Source organism: Tamandua tetradactyla, chromosome 1 (assembly GCF_023851605.1).
Source record: "Tamandua tetradactyla isolate mTamTet1 chromosome 1, mTamTet1.pri, whole genome shotgun sequence".
NCBI lineage: Eukaryota > Metazoa > Chordata > Mammalia > Pilosa > Myrmecophagidae > Tamandua > Tamandua tetradactyla.
In genome coordinates, this window is record NC_135327.1 from 86,405,641 (window position 1) to 86,427,719 (window position 22,079).

General features: G+C 34.6%; 1 protein-coding gene across 4 annotated transcripts in view; it reads right to left on the bottom strand.

Moving 5' to 3' along the window:
- Positions 1-22,079, bottom strand: part of SEPTIN7 (septin 7) — a 121,716-nt gene that overhangs the window by 29,658 nt on the left and 69,979 nt on the right. For all 4 annotated transcript variants that reach the window (XM_077119926.1, XM_077119918.1, XM_077119910.1 and 1 more), the window contains 2 exons: positions 4,062-4,162; positions 3,025-3,159 (listed from right to left, as the gene is read on the bottom strand). In XM_077119926.1, coding sequence (XP_076976041.1) covers positions 3,025-3,159; positions 4,062-4,162 — 236 coding nt within the window. The remainder of the gene's footprint in view (positions 1-3,024; positions 3,160-4,061; positions 4,163-22,079) is intronic.

Consider the following 22,079-nt stretch of genomic DNA (forward strand, 5'->3'; position numbering starts at 1 on the left):
TTTTATAGAATTCACTGGTAAAGCCATCAGGGCCTGCTTTTCTTTTCTTTCTTATTTTTTTTAAATCTATTTTGATACTCTTGAGTTTTTGAGTATTAATTCAGTCTCTTCACATTTTATAGGTCTACTCAGATTGTCTATTTCTTTTTAAGCCGGTTTGGGAAGTTTGTGTTTTTCTAGGATCTCTCCCTTTCATCTAAGTTATCTAATTTGTTAATGTACAGCTGTTCATAGATTCCTTTATAGTCCTTTTTTCTGTAAGGTAGGTTGTAATGTTCCTGCTTTAGTTTCTGATTCTAGAAAATTTGAGTCTTCTCTCCTTGTTTCTTGGTGAAAGCAGGTAAAGGTTTGTTGATTTTGTTTATCTTTTGAAAAAACTGGCTTTCGGTTTTGCTGATTTTCTCTACTGTTCTTCTCTCCTTTATTAATATCTGTTTTAACTTTTATTTCCTTCTCCTTACTTTAAGTTTAGTTATATCTTTTTATCCAGGTCTTAAGGTTGAAAGTTAGGTTATTAATTTGAAATCTTTCTTAATGTAGGCATTTATAGGTTCATTTGCTGTTTGCCTATAGGATCATTTCCAAGGGCTCGAAAGAGTTGTTTTATTGGTTCAGTAATTTCCATGAGTTTCAGTGGGGAGCAGATCAGTAGAGTTCTTCAGACTATTATGCTAGAAGTTAATCATATGTTGTATTTTTGATATTACTTTTTTTGAGTCTTGTGCATAGATGAATGAGTTTATTGTTTTAAATAAGTAAACTTCTGAGAACAATATGGAAGAATATCAGAAAAAGGAGAAATACAAGGAAATTTTTACCACTTCGAACTGACAGGGCAAAAGCGGTAAACTATTTAATTCAGACTTGATATTCACCTAGGTGGTAATGGGCCCTACCTATGCTGGGAAAAGACAGAGGGAGTAGAAAATAGGAAAAGTATTCTTATGAAGGGACTCGCTTATAGTCTTATAATTTGAGTCTTATATGATGTGCTGGTTTGGAACCCCAGAAAAGCCATGTTCTTTAATCCTCATTCAATATTGCTGGGTGGGAACTCTTTGATTAAATTGTTTCCATGAAGAAATGACCCACCCAATTGTGGGTGGGGCCTTTTGATAGGTGGTTTTCATGGAGATGCATCTCTTTTGAGGTCACTTACTGGAGTCCTTTAAGAGGAACCATTTTGGAAAAAGTTTAGAACTCAGACAGCCAGAGACCTTTGGAGATGCAGAAAGAAAACATCCCCGGGGAAGCTGTTTGAAGAAACTGATAGAAAAAGGTAACAGATGTCACCATGTGCTTTCCCAACTAACAGAGGTATCCAGAAGCCAAAGATTCCAGCACGACGCCAGCCAGGTGCCTTCCTAGCTGACAGGTGTTCCAGACAGCATCGTCCTTTCTTGAGTAAAGATAATCTATTGTTAGTGCCTTAATTTGGACATTTTCATGGTCTTAGAACTGTAAACTTGCAAGTTAATAAATTCCCTCTTTAAAAGCTGTTCCATTTCTGATATATTGCATCTAGCAGCTTTAGCAAACCAGTACAGATGACTTAATGTTATTTAATCAATGTCACTACTCTGATGCTACTTATTAGTCCAGTTCCTTATGGTAGTGATATGGTGGAGGTACATTCATTAGGTACCTGAATTATGCTGAGTCATTTACCCAAAGAAAAAGATTGAAGATTAATTAGAAACATCTGTAGTTGACAACACATGGATCTACTCAAAATAACAGAGGAAGTACAAAGAACAAAATAAGGTTGTATAGGTTCATTGTACTAACAAACAGATCTTAACTCCTCCTAAGCAGTAGATTAGTACTGATGTGACAGTGATAAATAAGAAAAGGCAGAGGTCAAACATAATCAAAGGAAGAAAAAGCACATGAGAACATCTGTACCTAAGATTTTTTTACTCCTCCTCTATTAGACTTAGAGCAAATAACATCTCTTGGGGTTCCTTAAAATATGTCTAAGTTAATTGCTATGGCTACTTCTCCTTATGTAGTGATTCAACAAGTGTTAAAAAAAAAAGTAAGAAAGCTAAATAATAAGCTAAATAAAATAAAGCTAAATAAAAAATAGTAAGAAAGCCACATTCAAACATCAAACCCATAATGGAAACTATTCCTTCCCATCAAGCAGGTGGTAAAATCCTTAGGCAGGAGAAATTCAAGAGAATAAAGTCACTATTTGCATATCTTTTACAAGCTATTTTAACAGGGAACATTTTAGTTGCTAGCTGCTGGAATGCAATATACCAGAAAGAGAATGGCTTCTAAAAAGGGGAATTTAATAAGTTCCAGTTTATAGTTCTAAGGCCAAGAAAATGTCCCAATTAAAACAAGTCTATTGAAATGTCCAATCTAAGGCATCCAGGGAAAGATACCTTAATTCAAGAAGGCCGATGAAGTTCAGTTTCTCTCTCAAGTGAGAAGGCACGTGGCAAACACTGTCAGGGTTTCTCTCTCACCTGGAAAGACATGTGGCAAACACAGCGTCATCTGCTAGCTTTCTCTCCTGGTTTCCTGTTTCATGAAGCTCCCCAGGAGACATTTTATTCATCTCTAAAGATCGCTGCCTGGTGGACTCTCTGCTTCTGATGCTATGTCGTTCCGCTCTCTCAGAATCTCTCTCATTCTCCAAAATCTTTCCTCTTTTACAGGATTCCAGTAAACTAATCAAGACCCACCCGAATGGGTGCAGACACATCTCCACCTAATCCAGTTTAACAAACACTCTTGATTGAGTCACATCTCCAGGGAGATGATCTAATTACAGTTTCAAGCATACAGTAGTACTGAAAAGGGATTAAAGAAACAGCTGCCTTTACAAAATGGAATAGGATTAAATCATGGCTTTTCTAGGGTACAAACATCCTTTCAAACTGGCACAGGGAGTGTGGGACTTTATATTTAATATAATATACATACTTCATAGAGATAAAGATTAGTAAAATATGCATGTAAAACTGAGTATAGTAAACAAAGAGAAGGAATCATAAGCCTCAAGATACTGACCCATGTCCTGAAGGAGCAATGAAATATAAACAGCACTGCACCCTGTTGTCAGGCATCTGTCGTCTGTTTACTCGAGATTCCGCATTTAGGTAGTCTTCAAATTTACTATCAATGTAATCGATGACAGGCTGCCAACTACAGCATGCAGATAAATAAAACAATTAATTTGCATTTAAACATTTCAATGTACAGCTGATAACTGTTAAAGGGCAATAATTGTAGTAAATATTTTTAAATAAGCAAAACCAATTTAACAGGTGAAAAACATCTCGAATTATTCTACATACTGATTGAAAAAATAGTGAAAAAATCATGTTGAGTAAATCTTAGTTCATTATTTCTAAACTTTCCCAATGAGGAAAAAAAAGGAATCACTTAAAAACACTGCTAATTCAATTATGAGTAGCACTTTATTTGAATAAGTACATCAATCCTAGTAAGATACTTTCTATAATATGAAAAGAAATTATAACCAAAGGGTTTTAAATTTCAAATGAAAAGATTACTTTAAACAATTCAAAAACCTTATTATAAACTTAATTAGGTATTTTAAATAAGAGCAGAAAATTACCTAAAAAAAGTGATAGTCAAAAAGAAATAAATGATATTTTCAATATAGTAAGATTATTACTTTTTGTTAGAATTTCATGGGTGTTTTTCTACAATTATGACTTATGGAAAAACTAAACGTCTCAAAAATCGCATTTAAATTAGGATGATTGAAAATAATTTACACAGATGAATAAAAAACAGCTGAGAATGAAAAGTTTAAAATTTCTGATAATAATGAGAGTTCTTACACCTATATGTTTTAGCATCATCTTTAAAATAATTTTATGATAGGTTAAAGTAAATGGGTGCAATGAAGTTAAGCAAAATTTTTAGTACACAGCAAAGTTGATATGAACCCAATTCATATCACTTAAAGTTTTTATCTTTGCTAAGATGAAAGTTTTACAATATGAAGCAGAAATAGTGTAACCACTCCCCAAATCCCCCAAATGCACTGGAAAGTACTGAGAACAAGTTTCTCTTACCAATTACTATTATCCACCGCATCTCCAAAGCCTGGAGTATCAACTATTGTCAGCAGCAATTGAACACCACCTTCTTTGATTAAAACTTTGGATTGTTCCACCTGTAAGAATCATTGGTGCTAAGATTAGTATCACATTTGACACTATTGGTTTCCAACAAAGTTAAGAGGTAGGGAGACATTTATCAAAACCAATTGGGGAGATTTTCCTGAAATAAATCTACCGACATTTCCTTTAGAATTAATGCATTTTGGGCATCAGAAATTCTGGATACTTTAAAAAACAAACACCACATGTAAATAGTATACCACTCTCAGCAAATTCATACTGGGTTTATGGCTCAAACTTGGTTATAAGGCAGGAAACAGAAACTGATAAAATAGTAATAACCACCAATGTCATAAAATACTTTATAGCCTAAGTGCACATCTACTAACAAACAAATTCGAATATGTCAAAGACTTCAGTAATTCATTATAATCAAATGTAATTAATCAGACAAGCACACCTAATCTAGCATTTATAATAAATGTTTTCCTGGAGTAATACCATCTAGTTTGGTCCAGAAATTACTCAAGCGAACTTACTACCATTTCTAAATCTTTCTCAGCATGGTTGCAATTATTTACACTTGTGTTTATGTTATGGCAACGATCCAGTTTTCTTCTCAAACATGATAGTGCATGTTCTGCCAATGCACGCAGCAAAAGGTCCAGGCAGTCAAAAAAAAAAATGCATTCTGCTACACTAGAATTGTTATTAACTTTGTTTTAAATCTTCATTTTATTTAGAATTTCTAAAAAATGTTTTGGTTGAGAAAATAGGTATTGGACTTAACAACAGGTTTTAGTACAATCTATAACTCTGTGTAACCCCAACATCTGCATCAGAAGGTAAATATTACTCATCCTAGCCACAGGCTTCTACTAAATGTAAACTATCAGTCAGGAGACCAAGGTAAAGGAAACACTGTCTCAGATAGGAAAGGAGCAGTCATTTGTTACAAAAAGATAGATTTTCATTGATTGTACTAGTATATTAAGTACTTATTAAGGTTAGTGGCTCTGAATATGCCGAGTATTAAGTGCCATAAAATGGTACAAATCAAGTACTACCAGACTTATGGGGAAAATGTGAAAAGCACAGAAATGTGCACGTCACATGAAAAATAACTTCAACCATTTATGTTGATTAATGGAGGTCTGAAAAGGAAAAGTGACTAATTTCTGGGTAGAAAAATTTAAAGATTATAGAAATGATGTCTTTCCATTTCGTTTTGCCATTTTCTTACAGATGCTAGCTTAAGCATGAAGAAATTAACATGGTGGGAATGAGATTGTTGAGCAAGAAAGTATCTAACAATGTTCAACAGAACTTTCTGTGATAACAGAAATGTTCTCTATCTAAACTGTTTATATGACAGCTGTGGACCCTATGTCTACTTAGCCCTTGAAATGTGGCAAATATGACTGAAGAGCTGAATTTTTCAGTTATTTAAATTAAAATTTTTAAAAAGCCACATTTGGCTAGTGGCTATACCAATCAAGAGTTTTTGTTGTTGCTGTTGCTGTTGTTCTTGTTAGAAGAATTGGTTTTACAAAAAGAAACCCTGTCATCTATTAAAAGTGAAAAAAGACTGCCTGAGATTTAGACATGCATATCCATGGAGGGGCTTCTTATCTTTCAGTTATTTATCTACAACAAGCAACATGAATATTAAATATTAATGTCAATTTCTCTGGTGTAAACAATGATAAATAGTTCTAGTATTGTCTGATCATCTTAGGTATAAGAAATGGATGCATGTAGGGTGGGCCATGGTGCAGAATTCTCGCCTGCCATGCCGGAGACCTGGGTTTGATTCCCAGTGCCTGCCCATATTAAAAAACAAACAACAACAACAAAAAACAGCTAAAAGTTTCAAATGTTCCAAGAAATGATCATGATGATGAATATGCAAGTATGTAATGATATTGTGAATTACTGATTATATATGTAGGACGGAATGATCAGAAGTTACAAATGTTTGCGTTTGCTTGGTGTTTTTTGGTATTTTAAAAAAAATTTTAAAAACAAAGAAATGGATGCATGTCATACAGGAGACTATTTTACACCATATAACTAAGATGCACAGCTTGTTTAGTACCAACATATCCTACTCATATGAGGGCACAAAATACCTCAGAGGATTTAGTGAGATTCATCAATGTTAAATTATCAAAGCTAAAAACAAACCTCTCACTTAGGAAGTTCACACTTTATTTATGTGGTGGTCTGCTAGGCAAAGAATATTCTGGTCAAATGTAATTTCTCAATGTATCTTGAATTCATTTCCTTCATAAAAACTGGTCATGCATTTGCAGTAGCCATATATTTTTAGATAAATTTAGGTCTGGAACCTATATTTTCTAACTCAACCAATCATATAGCTCATTTGAACAACTCAAACACAGGGGGCCCAGAATAAGAGAGAGGTCCTTTAATCCTGTACAGCTTAATGAAAAGCCCTGAAACCTAGAGAGCCCTAGATTAAAGGTGATGGTGGAGTTATACAGAGAAGATAGGATTTAATGAATAAATATGATTGCTGAATCATTAAACTGATATCTCTTTTAGTCTCTAGTATCTGAGAGCAGCTAAAAGTAAAAACCTAAAATTGTAGAACTGTAACCCATACCAAACTGAGAAATCTAATCTATAACTTATTGTGCTGTGCTTTGAAATTTACAGCTTTTTTGTATATATGTTATTTTTCACAAAAAAAGAAGAAAAAGTCGACTGTGATGATAAAAAAAGATTTATTCCTTCTAGCCTCCTATATTCTGGAACAGTTAAAAGGAAAACTCAGATGATCATATGGTAGACCATGACAAACTCTATAACTACTTGTTGAAGAGTGGTTTGAAAACTATTGCTTTTTTTTCTTTCTTTGCTTTGTATATATGTTATATTATACAATAAAAAAGTTTAAAATTTTTATTTCTTGTTTATTGATATATATTCACATACCATGTAATCATCCAAAGTGTACAATCAATGGTTCACAATATCATTATATAGCTGTGCATTTAACGGTAGACAGAAATATCCAAAGAACAGGAGGACCTAGTTTTATGTGAACTCAACACATGTGAATTCAGATATATATGACTGGCAACTGAAAAAAAATTAAAGCAGAGACAGAGAACTGAAAATTTAAAAAAGTCATTTCTATGATTAATTTAGTTTACATGTTACTAGAGCGTTTATTTGCCTTATTTAATTAAAAATAAATGATAGGTTTGTTTGTATAAGAAATACTAAAATAATGGTGTTTGCTATTATGCATACCAGATATTGAACTAGGGAATGTGGCAGTGATGGGCTGGGCACACAAAGGGGACAGAAAGCTGACCGAGCCAGGAGGCTCCAGGCAATACCACTCGCCCACTCACAAACACCATGCCAACTATTTTCCTTTGGGGGACAAGGCAGAGAAAACTTGGGGCAGGGCAGTATGCTGGGGTACACTTGATTAATTTTGTTTACTCATTGTTACTACAGCATTTATTTGCCTTATTTATAAAACATGTCTGGTAGGTATGTTCATAGAAGAAATACTTGTAAAATAATAGGGTTTGCTATTCACAATTCTCAACTTACACAAAGGGTCTTGAAACGTACTGGTCAGGTAAAGTGAGGTTCTATGTAATCATACCACCCCTTTATCTAATAATTCTTTTAAATGACATATAGTGTATATAAAAAATTGATACAAAAATAAAACTGTTCTACGAGATTTATCTCCCAGTTTTAATTCAAACCATTAGTACTAAGCAACCCTAGTACTAAATAAAGCCAATCTCTAACTTTAGTAATATACTGTATACTAATCAGACATCATAACAGCTTAAATTTTAAGATGTTAACTTGTTTCTATTAAATTAAACAAAAAAAACCCCTCTGTTCAATGATTTAATTGCTTGTTACTGACTTGTTATGAAAAATGAAGCTCTTATTTTTATCCTTTAAGGACTGTTTATGAAGCTTCTTTTCCTCTCTGGCATATGGAACTGTGTTTATCCATACATGGTCAAACACAAAGAAGTCAGAAACAGATGGAAGAGATCCAGAAAACATAACTGTAAACTAACGCCATTCACAGGATCCAACTGTATCCTATCATTTGGTTTTACAAGTATCCTCATGGGATCCGTGGAAAACAAACTGGTTCAAGTCCAAGAATTTCAAACTTTTCTTAACAAATTTATTCCAAATGGCTATTTTTCCCATGCACTTTATTTAGACAGGTTCCATCAGCATATTTTATGGCATCATTCTGTTCTCTAAGATTAAATGTAAATTTTAATTAGAAGGAATGAATTAATGGCATATTTAACTATTTCTCCCTGAAAAAGAAAAACAAAAAAGTGAAGTTAATTTTATTACTTATGTATAATTAATTTAATGATACCTCTTTGGCTTCCTAGAGTCAAGAAATCTAAAGCAGTCTTTTTCTAATACTGTTCAATTTTTCAACTTGTGAAATGGCAGGTATAAAATCATCAACATTTGTTATACAGTTAACCTGAAATTGTTAGATGCACTAAACTTTTCTAATATCATGTTTAAGAGCTATTTGCTGAGATGGATAAATTTAGGTTCCTCAATAAAAATTGGTCCCGTTTTCTAATGTTACTTAGCTCTATATAATTTTGAGGATAGGATTAAAATTTTCTGTCAAGAGCTCATCTCTTCCCCCTTATGTGGGACATGACTCCTGGGATGAGCCAGGACCTGGCATGATGGAAATGAGAAAGACCTCTTGATCAAAAGAGGGAAGAGAGAAATGACACAAAATAAAGTTTCAGTGGCTGAGAGATTTCAAACAGAGTCAAGAGGTTATCCTTATGCATTATATAAAGATTCCTTTTTAGTTTATGGTGTATTGCAGTGGCTGGAGGGAAGTACCTGAAACTCCTGAGCTGTTCAAATAGCCTTGGGATTCTTGAAGACGGTTGTACAATGATACAGTTTTTACAATGTGACTGTGATTGTGAAAACCTTATGTCTGGTGCTCCTTTTATCCAGGTTATGGACAGATGAGTAAAAAAAATAAATAATATAAATAATGGGGAAGGGATAGAGGGTAAAAAAATTGGGTTGATCGAAATACTAGTGATCAGATATATATAAGATTCTACAAAGGATATATAAGATTCTACAAAGGATATGTAAGATTCTACAAAGGTTCAATGCACTAGGGTAACTTTCCATAAACTGACAACCTCCAGATGGTCCCTGAACCAGATAAGTCCTGAAACCTAGAGGGCATAGCCTCTCCAGAACATCAGATAGTTCCATTCCCCTACCCCATATTAGTGACAGCCCCTTCCAACATGAAAAAGTAAGAATGGCCATGGCCCAAATACCCCTAAAGAGAGGGTTAAAAAAATCAAAGGTGATGGTGGAGTTATACAGAAAAGGTAGGGTTTAACAAATGAATATGACTGCTGAATCATTAAATTGATATCTCTTTTAGTCTCCAGTATCTTAGAGCAGCGATAAATAAAAACCTACAATTGTGGAATTGTAACCCATACCAAACTGAGAAATCTATTCTATAACTAATTGTGCTGTGCTCTGAAATTTACTGTTTTGTATATATGTTATTTTTCACAAAAAAGAAAAAAAGTCAACTGTGATGATAAAAAAAATTCTTCTAGCCTCCTATATTGTGGAGCAGCTAGAAGGAAAAATCTGAGAGGATGATATGGTAGCTAATGACAGACTCTGGGATCTGCCCTATAACTGCTTGTGGAAGAACGGTTTGAAAACTTGCTTTTTTCTTTCTTTGCTTTGTATACGTTATATTATACAATAAAAAAAAAAAAGAAATACTAGTGGTCAATAAGAAGAAGGAGTAAGGAATATGGGATATATGAGTTTTTTTCTTTTTTCTTTTTCTGGAGTGATGCAAATGTTCTAAAAATTAAAAATGAACCAGGACCATACCAGTCAATCCTAAGGAACACCTAGGGCAATACATTAAGATTCCACAAAGGTTCCATGCAAGAGAGTAACTCTCCAGAAACCTACAAACTCCAGATGGGTCCCTGGTCCAGATAAGTCCTGAAACCTAGCCCAGATTCCCCAGGACATCAGATAGTTTCATCTCCCTACCCCACATCAGTGACAGACCCTTCCAATATCAAAAACTTAGAATTGCCATAGCCCAAACAACCCTGAAGAGAGGTATGGAAAGATCAAAGGTATAGTGGAGTGTGTTAGTTAGATTCACTTGTCAACTTGGTAAGGTGAGCATACCTAATCTTGTTGCTGCAGACTAAGCCAATGGTATGTGAACCTCATCTGTTGCTAATTACATCTGCAGTCGGCTAGGAGGCGTGTCTGCTGCAATGAGTGACATTTGACTTAATTGGTTGGTGCTTAAATGAGAGATCGCAACGTAGCACAGCTAAGCAGCTCGGCATTCCTCATCTCAGCACTTGCAGCTCAGCCCAGGCCTTTGGAGATGCAGAAAGAAGTCACCCTGAGGAAAGTTGTTGGAACCCAGGGGCCTGGAGAGACCATCCTGTGCCTTCCACGTAAGAAAGAACCTCAGTGGAAAGTTAGCTGCCTTTCCTCTGAAGAACCAACAAAATAAATCCCCTTTTATTAAAAGCCAATCTGTCTCTGGTGTGTTGCCTTCCGGCAGCTAGCAAACTAGAACATGGAGTTACACAGATAAGACAGGATTTAACAAATGAATATGAATGCTGAGTCATTAAATTGATATCATTTTCAATCTCCAATATTTTAGAACAGTTAGAAGTAAAATCATAACCCATGTCAAAGTCTGAAATACGTTCTACAACTAATTGTGGTACTGTGCTTTGAAATTTATAGCTTTTTTGTATATATGCTATTTTTCACAAAAAAAGTCGATTCTGATGATAAAAAAATATTTAAGCCTTCTATCCTCGTATATTCTGCAGCTAGAAGGAAAAATCTGAGAGGATTATACAGTAGCCCATGACAAACTCTGGGATCTCTCCTGTAACTACTTGTTGAAGAGTGGTTTGAAAACTATTGCTTTTTTATTTCTTTGCTTGTATATATGTTATACTACTCAATAAAAAAGTTAAAAAAAAATAGAGGGCTATAATGGGGAAAAATGTACCTATTGCAAACTGTTGACTACAGTTAACAGTACTATTTTAATACTCTCTCATCAACAGTAACAAACGTACTATATAGGTCAATAATATGAGCACATAATGAGTACAGAAGGATTTGCACTTTCTTTTTTATTTTTTCTTTTCTGGAGTGATGAAAATGTTCTAAAATTGATCACGGGGATATATGCACAAATATGTGATGATAATGTGAGCCACTGATGGTATATACTTCTGTTGCTTTGTATGGTGTGTGAATAAAATTGTGTTGTAAAAAAATGAATTCCTGCCCACAGATTTCGCTCCACACCTGTCTCACAAATACAAAGCTTTAGACTACTGAAAGAAATCAACTTCCAAAGAAACCCTATCAAGATATTTACATGCTACAAAGACAACATAAGAGAATTAAACATAACAGATAATATATAGATTGTTACACCCCAAAATACTAGGGTATACATTCTCCTGTAGTGCTCATGAAATGTTCTCCAGGATCATAAGCAGATATAAATAAACAAGAAAAACAGAAAAACAGAAAGAATCAATGAAACCAAAAGTTGGTTCTTTGAGAACATCAATAAAATCGATGGGCCACTAGCAAGGCTGAGAAAGTTAAAAAGAGAGAGAATGTAAATGAAGAAAATCAGAAATGAGAGGGGGGTCATTATCACAGATTCTGAAGAAATAAAAAAAAATCATAAGAGGATACTATGAACAACTATAAGCCAACAAACTAGACAACTTAGACAAAATGGACAAATTCCTGGAAACAAACAAATAAGCTACATGATTCAGAAAAAAATGGAAGCTCTTAAGAAACCAATCACAAGTAAAGAGATTCAATCATTCATTAAAAATCTTCCTACAAAGAAAAGCCCAGGGCCAAATGGCTTCACAGGGGAATTTTATCAAACATTCCAAAAAGAACTTACACCAATCCTGCTCAAACTTTTCAAAAAATTGAGGAAAAAGGAATGCTACCTAACTCATTTTATGACGCTAATATCACTTTAATACAAAAACTGGGTAAAGATGCGACAAGAAAGGAAAACTACAGGCCAATCTCCCTAATAAACATGGATGCCAAAATTCTCAACAAAATACTAGCTAATCCAATACAACACATTGAAAGAATTATACATCACGACCAAGTGGGATTTATATGAAGGATGTTTCAACAGAAGAAAATCAATTCATGTAATCACACACAGTAACAAAACAAAAGAGAAAATTCATCATCAGTCATCTCGACTGACACTGAAAAAGCATTTGACAAAATTCAACATCCTTTTCTGATAAGAACACTTAAAAAGGTAGGAATCAATGGTATCCTCATCAATATGATAAAGGGCACATATGAAAAACCCATAGCCAGCATCCTACTCAATGGAGAGAGACTAAAACGTTTCCCCATAGGATCAGGAACGAGACATGGATGCCCTCTGTCAAAACTATTATTCAGCATTGTACTAGAAGTTCTAGCTAGAGCAATCAGGCAGGAAAAAGAAATAAAAGGTATCCAAATTGGAAAGAAAGAAGTAAAACTTTCACTACTTGCAGATAACATGATACCACACTTGGAAAATCCTGAGAAATCTAAAACAAAGTTACTTGAGCTAATAAACAAATTCAGCAACATGGTAGGATATAAAATTAATGTGCAAAAATCAGTAAGTTTCTATACACAAGCAATGGCATGACTAAAGATTCAATTAAGGGAAAAATTCCATTCAAAATAGCAACTAAAAGAATCAAGTATCTAGGAATGAACTTAACTAGGAATGTAAAGGATTTGTATGCAGAAAACTAGATAACATTGCTAAAAGAAATCAAAGAAGATCTAAAAAGGTGGAAAGACATTCCCTGCTCATGGATACGAAAGTTAAATATAGTTAAGATGTCAATTCTACCCAAATTGACCTACAGATTCAATGCAGTATTGACCAAAATTCCAACAATCTACTTTGAAGACTTGGAAAAACTAGTTAACAAATTTATCTGGATGGGAAAGAGACCCCCGAATAGCTAAAAGCATTCTAAGAAAAAAGAAGAACAATGTTAGAGGATTAACACTTTCTGATTTTAAAACTTACTATAAAGCAACAGTGGTCAAAACAGCATGGTACTGGCACAAAGATAGAAGTTCTGACCAGTGGAATCGAACAGAGAATGCAGAAATAGACCACCAAGTCTATGGTCAACTGATCCTTGACAAGTTCCTCAAATCCACTGAACTGGGAAAAAAAACAGTCTTTTCAATAAATGGGCATGGGAGAACTGTATATCAATAGCCAAAAGAATGGAAGAGGACCCGTACCTTATACCCAGTACAAAAATTAACCCAAAGTGGATCAAACACCTAAATATAAGAACCAGTACGATAAAGCTCCTAGGATAAAATGTAGGGAAACATCTTCAAGACCTAGTATTAGGAGGTAGCGTCTTAAACTTCACACCCAGAGCACAAGCAACAGAAGAAAAAAACAGATAAATGGGAACTCCTCAAAATCAAATGCTTTTGCACCTCAAAAGATTTTGTCAGAAAGGTGAAGAGGCAGCCAACTCAAAGGGAGAAAATATGTGGAAATGACACATTGGATAAAGGTATGATATCCTGTACACATAAAGAAATCATAAAACTCAACAACAAAAGAACAAGCAACCCAGTCTTAAAGTGGGCTAACGATACGAATAGGCATTTTTCTGAAGAGCAAATAAAGATGGCTGAAAGGCACATGAAGATATGCTTACTTTCACTAGCTTAGAAGGGAAATGCAGATCCAGACTAAAATTAGATACTACCTCACACCTATAAGAATGGCTGCTATTAAACAAACAGGAAACTACAAATGTTGGAGAGGATGTAGAGAAAGTGGGACACATAAGTACTGCTACTGGAAATGTATAATAGTACAGCTGCTATGGAAGACAATTTGGCAGTTCCTTAGGAAACTAAATATCGAGTTGCGCTATGATCCGGCAATACCATTTACTTGGTATATACCCAGAAGAACTGAAACTGGTGACACAAACAGACATTTGCACACTGATATTCATAACAGCACTATTCACAAGCGCCAAAAGATGGAAACAATTCTAGCGCCCATCAACAGACAGTGGATCAACAAAATGTGGTATATACATACAATAGAATATAATGAAGCAGTAAGACAAAATGACATCCTGAACCACATGACAGGATGGATGAGCCTTGAGGACACAATGCTGAGTGAAACAAGCCAGAAGCAAAAGAGCAGATACATGATTCCACTTATACTGCCAGGGTAAAGATAAAATCAGAGGCTTATAATACAGAATATAGAGGACCTAGAAATACATAGAAACTTGAAATGGGTGAACAGTTAGCTAATACGGTTGAACTTAATTTTAAGTGAATAGATAAGAGTGAAACCAGTTCACTAGTGGGTCTATATGTAATATTAAGGTGAACATAATTGAAAGGGGCTGTATAAACTCATGTGTCCCACTGATTAACACTAATAATATAAATAAGTTCTTGTATGAACTAATGCAAAGGTATGGATCTTGTACAAAGAGTGTATAATTTTGGGGTATGGGGGGAAAATGCCACTGCATGCTATGGGCTATGTTTAATAGGAAAACATCAACAGTACTGCAGTGATAGCAAGGGTACATAATGGGGAAAGGGACAAGAGTTAGGGAGAGGTTTGGATTTTGTATATGGTGTGGGGGTGTTTATTGGCTATCTTTCTCTTGGGAACAATGAAATTATCTAAAATTGATGGACTGTTGACTCTGAATGTTATATATGAGCCCTGGCAGATGGAGGTGGCTAAAAGATGCACTGAGATGTACAGTGGAGAATGATGATGTATACATACGATCAAACATTGGGCTGCTACAAAAAGGCACAAAGTTGTGAGGCATGCAATGATGTGAATGAACCTGTGGGACACTTGGTGAGACAAAGCAAGCCAGAAACATAAAAGCAAACACTGTATGATCTCATTTAAAAAATACTTACAAGAAAACTGGGGCCTAGACTGTAAGCTTTTATAGCAGTCACTTTTAGTCGGGAGTAGTAATTGTTATTTCTAGATTTTAAGAGGCTGTTTTATATATGTATAACCTGGTATTTAGAGATAAGAATAAAGCCAATAGGGTCAGGATTAAGGTAATTCAGAATACGGGAGAAAGGAGGACATTATCTGTATTTCAGAATTTCACCTACTCTTTGAGACCAAAAGAACAAAGGTTTATTTTGTCTAGAACTTAAATTTTCAGTGGCACATAATTTAAATTAACCTGTCTGGACAGATCATTTAAACAATCCGAACACAGGGAGCCCAGAATAAGAATGAGGTCCTTTAATCCCGTATAGCTAGATGTAATGCCTGGATATATGCCAGAGTATATTAAACAGATAATTAAAAAGTACTGGCAAAATCCCTTGAGGGATGAGAGAAACAATACGGAACAATTAACCTTTACCACAAGGGAAACCCTGGACACCGTGTCAAACATTAGGGATACCCAAATAAATAGGCCCAGTTCTTGATCCTGAGGCTTGCTTTTGTGAAGCTTATGTATGTAGAAGAGAAGCCTAGCCTACCTTTGGGTATGCCTAAGAGTCACCTCCAGAGGACCACTTTTGCTACTCAGATGTGGCCTCTCTCTCTAAAGAGAACTCTGCAAATGAAACTACTGCCCTCCCCCCTCCATGGGATAGGAAATCCATGGATGAATATCTCACCTGGCGGCATGGGAGATGACTCCCAAGGGTGAGCATGGCCCTGGCACCAGGGGATCAACAATGCCATCCTGACCAAAAGGGAAAAAAGAAGTGTAACAAATAAGGTATTAGCAGCTGAGGGAGTTCAAAGGGAGTTGAGAGGCTACTCTGGAGATCACTCTTACACAAGCTTCAGTTAGACACTGACACTATCATAACTTGCGAGATCCCAACCAAAACCATTCCTGCCAATCCTAAAGAATACCTAGAGCATTACTTAAGATTCTACAAAGGTTCCATGCACTAGGGTCACTTTCCAGAAACCTATAACCTCCAGATGGGTTCCTGGACCAGACAAGTCCTGAAATGCAGAGGGGCCAGCCTTTCTAGAACATCAACTAGTTCCATCCCCCTATCCCTCTATCGACAGCCCCTTACAACATGAAAGAGATAGAATGGCCAAAGCCCAAATACTCTTAAGGAGTGTGAGAAAGATCAAAGGTGATGGTGGAGCTACACAGTGAAGGTAGCACTTAACAAATGAGTAAGAGTACGGAATCAGTGTATGGATATTTATTTTAGTCTTTAGTACCTTAGAGCAGCTAGAAATAAAAACTTAAAATTGTGGAATTGTGACCCATACCAAATTCTGAAATCTGTTCTATAATTGTTGTGATGTACTTTGAAATTTATTGGGGTTTTTTGTATATATGTTATTTTTCACAAAAAAGAAAAAGAAAAGAGAAGGAGAAATATAACAGAGAAGATAGGTTTTAACAAATAAGCATGACTGCTGAGTCATTATATTGGTATTTCTTTTGGTCTCCAGGGCCTTGGATCAGCTAGTAGAAAAGAAGAAAAATCATGGAACTGTAACCCATACCAAACTCTAAAACCTGTTGGATAAAACTTGTTAAAATGTACTTGGAAATTTATTGCTTTTTAGTATATATGTTATTTTTCACAATAAAAAAAATGTTAAGAAAAAAAAAGTTAGAATGGGCATAGTTCAAATACCTCTAAAGAGTGGGAGAAAGATCAGGGGTAATGGTAGAATTATACAGAGAAGGAAGGGTTTACAAATGCATATGACTGCTGAATCATTATAGTGATACTTCTTTTATTTTCCCGTGTCTTGGAGCAGCTAGTATTAAAAACCTAAAATTGTGGAATTATAACCCATACCAAACCCTGAAATCTGTTCTACAACTAATTGTTGCTGTGTGCTTTGAAATGTATTGCTTTTTTGCATGTTATTTTTCACACAAAAAAAGAAAAAAAGTCAATTGTGATGAATATGCACAGCTATACGATGATACTGTGAATGACTGATTGTATACTCTGGATAATTACATGGTATGTGAATATGTAATATATAGCAATAAAAATAAATAAATAGCAATATAAATAAACGATCAACTGTATATTACAAACTTATATACAGTTAGATGTATATAAGGCTGGATATTCAGAGGGAGAATATGTTCTGGGTGAATCAAATTGGTAAACACATGATTAAAACAGTCACGATTAAAGCTGTCATCTCAGAGCATAAAGTGAGAGGAACTGAGTTGGTGGAAATCAGGAGATACTAACATTGCTCCCTCTTTCTTTTCCTGGTTATCTCTGAGATAGCTGTCAAATTTTACTTCATGTTTATGGAGGCTTAGTTTTGAAATGTGCCTATATTTACAATGGTCATATTTTTCTTATATATTGAATATTTTATTATTAAATGTCCTTCTATGACAAAAGTAATATTTCTTTTCATAAATTCTTCTTTGTCTGATATTAATAGAGCTACTCCAGTTCTCTAACGTTAAAATAAAAAAATGAATTCAGCAAACTGGTATAAGGTCACCACGCAAAAATAAATAGTGCTTCTGTACCTTACTAATGAATACTCTGAAAGAGGAAATCCATTAAAAAAATTGCATTAAAGTATCATAGAAAGAGTCAAGTGTCTAGGAATAAAATTAACCAAGGATGTAAAGGACTTGTATACAAAGAAATACAAAATACTGTACAAGAAATCAAAGAAGACCTAAATAAATGGAAGGACATCTTGTATTCATTGACTCAAAGACTAAAGATTAAGCTGTCAATTCTATTCAAAAGGATTTACAGATTCATTGCAATCCAAGCCAAAATTTCAACAGCCTTCCTTTGCAAAAATGGAAACACCAATTTACCAAATTTATATGGAAGGTAAGGGGTCTCAAATAACCAAAGCCATCTTGACAAAGAAGAATGACACTGGAGAACACATTTCCCAATTTTAGTACTTACTACAAAGATACAGTAATCAATCGTACTAGCACAGGACAGACATAGTTCAATGGAATTGATGTAAGATTTCAGAAACAATCCTTCACATCTATGCCAAATTGATTTTTGACAAGCGCCATATCTACTCAATGAGGAAAGAATAGTGTCTTCAACAAACAGTGCTTGGAAAATTGCATATCCATATGCAGAAGAATGAAAGCAGACCCATATGCCCCCACTACTCACAAAAATTAACTCAAAAGAAAAAAAAAGAAGTATAAAACTCCATGAGAAAAACACAGGGAAGCTTCTTCAGGACCTTGTGTTATGCAGTAGTTTCTTAAGCCTTTACACCAAAAGCATGACCAACAAACGGAAAAAAAATAGATAACTGGAAACTTGTCAAAATTAAAAACTTTTGGGCATCAAAGGAATTCATCATTAAAGTAAAAAGACAAGCTACTAAAAAGAAAAAAAAAGATAACCTACAGAATGGGAGAAAATACTTGGAAACCAAATATCTAATAAGAGTTTAATACCTAGAATATACGAATATAGACAAAATCCTACAACTCAAAAAAACAAAAGGACAAACAACCTAATTTAAAACTGCAAAAGATCTGAACAGACATTTCTCCAGAGAAAATACAGAATTTGCTCATAAGCGCATGAAAAAAAAAAAGCTCCTCAGTATTAGCTACTAGGGAAATGCAAATCAAAACCACCACCTTACTAGAATGTCTACTATAAAAAGAAACAAGCATTCCATCCTTTGGTCTCCTATGAAAATTGAAGTTTTAAAACATGGACCATATCATCCTGTACACCCTGTATTCTGATTTACCTTAAATAACAGGGGAAGATAAAGGATTAAAAAATTGCACAGATTGAAATACTAGTGGTTAATGAGAGAAAGGGGCAAAAGGTACGGGATGAATAATTTTTTTTCTTTTCTTTTTATTTCTTTTTCTGCAGTGATGCAAATGTTCTAAAAATGATCATGGTGATGAATACACAATTATGTGATGATATTGTGAGCTACTGATTTGCATACCATATATGAACTGTATGTGTTTGAAGAGTTCTCACTCAAAATATTAAAAAAGAAAGAAAGAAAGAAAAGAAACAGAAAATGACATGTTGCAGAGGATGCAGAAAGATAGGAATACTCACTTGTCAGTGGAAACGTAAAATGATGTGCTGCTATGGAAAACAGTTTGGCAGTGTCTCAGAAAGTTAAGTACAGAATTACCATATGACTTGACAATTGCACTTCTAGGTATATACCTAAAAGAACTGAAAGCAAAGAGTCATACAGATATTTGCACACCAACATTCATAGCAGCATTACTTACAACTGCCAAAGAGTGGAAGCAGCCCAAATGTCCATCAACAAGTGAGTGGATAAACAATATATGGTATATACAAAAGTGAAATATCATTCAGCCAAGAAAAGGAATGAAGTTCTGATACATGCAACAACATGGATGAACAGCATGTTGAGTGAAAATAATCCAGAGACAAAAAGAGATATAAGATCTCAGTAATATGAAATAATTAGAAAAGGAAAATTCAGAGTCAGCAACTAGAATACAGGTTAACAGGTTAATGTTTAATTGGTTCAGAGTTTATGGTCAGAGTGACAGAGGAGTTTTGGTACTGAATGGTGGTGATGGTAACCCAACAAAGCGAATGTAATTAACACCACTTATTATATATTTGAATATGCTTAAAAGGGGAAATTTTAGGTTGTATGTTACTAGAATAAAAATTTTTAAAAAAGAAAACAAAACCAGAGACTATAGAAGACAAACTGTAAATCCTAATGTAAAATATTTATTATAGTCAAAAGTATAATTATAGAAATATTGTTTCATCAACTGTAACAAGGTTCCCATAATAATGCAGTTGTAACAGTAAGGAAAATTGTGTTTTAAGAGTGCACTTGAGAAGTCTGTATTTTCTGCAAAACCTAAAACTTCTCCAGTAAATTAACAAATAAATAAGTAAATAAATTAAAAATAAAATGAAAAAGATCTATTGTATAGTACTACACAGTACAGATTTGAAATCATATACAAAGCAGTACATTTATTTCAAAGATTCGTGTGTATCCAAGAATATATATTTAATATATCTAGTTGTGTATGGGGCTAAGGGGTGTAGGAGTCACATAGATAAGGGCGAAAAAAAGAAAAACAAAAGTGGGACCCTTGCATGAACTCACAACAGCATGCCAGGAAATGAAAAAGAAGAAACATGTAAGGAAACACACTTCCAAGAACATCCATATTATGCAAAGTTCACAAAATGTGTATTTGCAGTATAATCAATATTCATATATTCAGCTTCTAAATTTTAAAAAATTCTCTAAATTATAGGCATACATTTCATTATACTTCATAGAGCTTACAAATTTCACAAATTGAGTGGCAATCCTGTGTTGAGCAAGTCTACTGGCATAATTTTCCCAACAGCATGTGGTCACTTCGTGTCTCTGTGTCACATTTTGGTAATTCTTGCAATATTTAAAACATTTTCAGTATTACTGTATCTGTTATGGTGATCTGTAATCAGCAACCTTTGATGTTACTATTGTAACTGTTTTGGGGCTCCACAAACCATACCCTCAGACAGTGAACTTATTTGATCAATGCTGTGTATGTTTTGACTGCTCTACCAACTGGCCATTTCCCAGTCTCTCTCCCTTACCTCAAGACTCGCTATTCCCTGATACTCAACAATACTGAAATTAGGCCAATTAAAAACCCTACAGTGGCTTCTAAGTGTACAAGTGAAAGGATGAGTCACATTTCTCATTTGAGATTAAAAGCTAGAAATGATTAATCTTAGTGAAAGAAGGCATGTTGAAAGCCAAGAAAGGCCAAAAGCCAGGCTAGGCTGCTCATGCCAATTAGCCAAGTTGTGAATGTGAAGAAAAAGTTCTTGAAGGAAATTAAAAGTGCTACTCCAGTGATCGCACAAATGATGAAAAAATTAAAGCAGCTTATTGTTCATATGGAGAAAGTTTTAGTGATCTGAATAGAAGATCCCTTAAAACAAAGCCTAATTCAGAGCAAGGTCCATCTATCTTCAATTCCATGAAGGCTGAGAGAGGTGAGGAGCTAGCTGTAAAAGAAAAGTTTGAAATTAGGAGAGGTTGGTTCATCAGGTTTAAGGAAAGAAGCCATCTCTCTTACATAAAAGTGTAAGTGAAGCAGGAAATGCTGATGTAGAAGCTGCAGCAAGTTATCAGAAGATCCTGATAATATAACTGATGAAGGTGGCTACACCAAACAGATTTTCAATGTGGATAAAAATGCCATAGAGTACACTGGTAGAAGATACATCCAGGCTTTCACAGCTCAAGAGAAGAAATCAGTGCCTGGTTTCAAAGCTTAAAGGACAGACTGGTGCTCTTGTTTGTGGCTGGTGACTTTAAGTTAATGCCAATGCTCATTCACCATTCTGAAAATCCTAGGACTCAAAAATTATGCTGAATCCACTCTTAAGAACATTTGTGATTCATGGGAGAGGTCAAAATATCAATATTAACAGGAGTTTGGAAGAAGTTCATTCCAACCTTTATGGATGACTTTAGAGGGGTTCAGAACTTCAGTGGAGAAGTAATTGCAAATGTGGTAGAAAAAGCAAGAGAACTATAATTAGAAGTAGAAGTTGGGACTGAATTGCTGCAATCTCATAATCAAACTTTAATAAATGAGGAGTTGCTTAGAAGTGCTTTCTTGAGATGGAATCTCAAGATGCTGTGAATAGTCTTGAAATGACAACAAACGATTTAGAATACTATATCAACTTAGTTGATAAAGCAGTGCATGTTTTGACAGGACTGACTCCAATTCTGAAAGGAGTTCT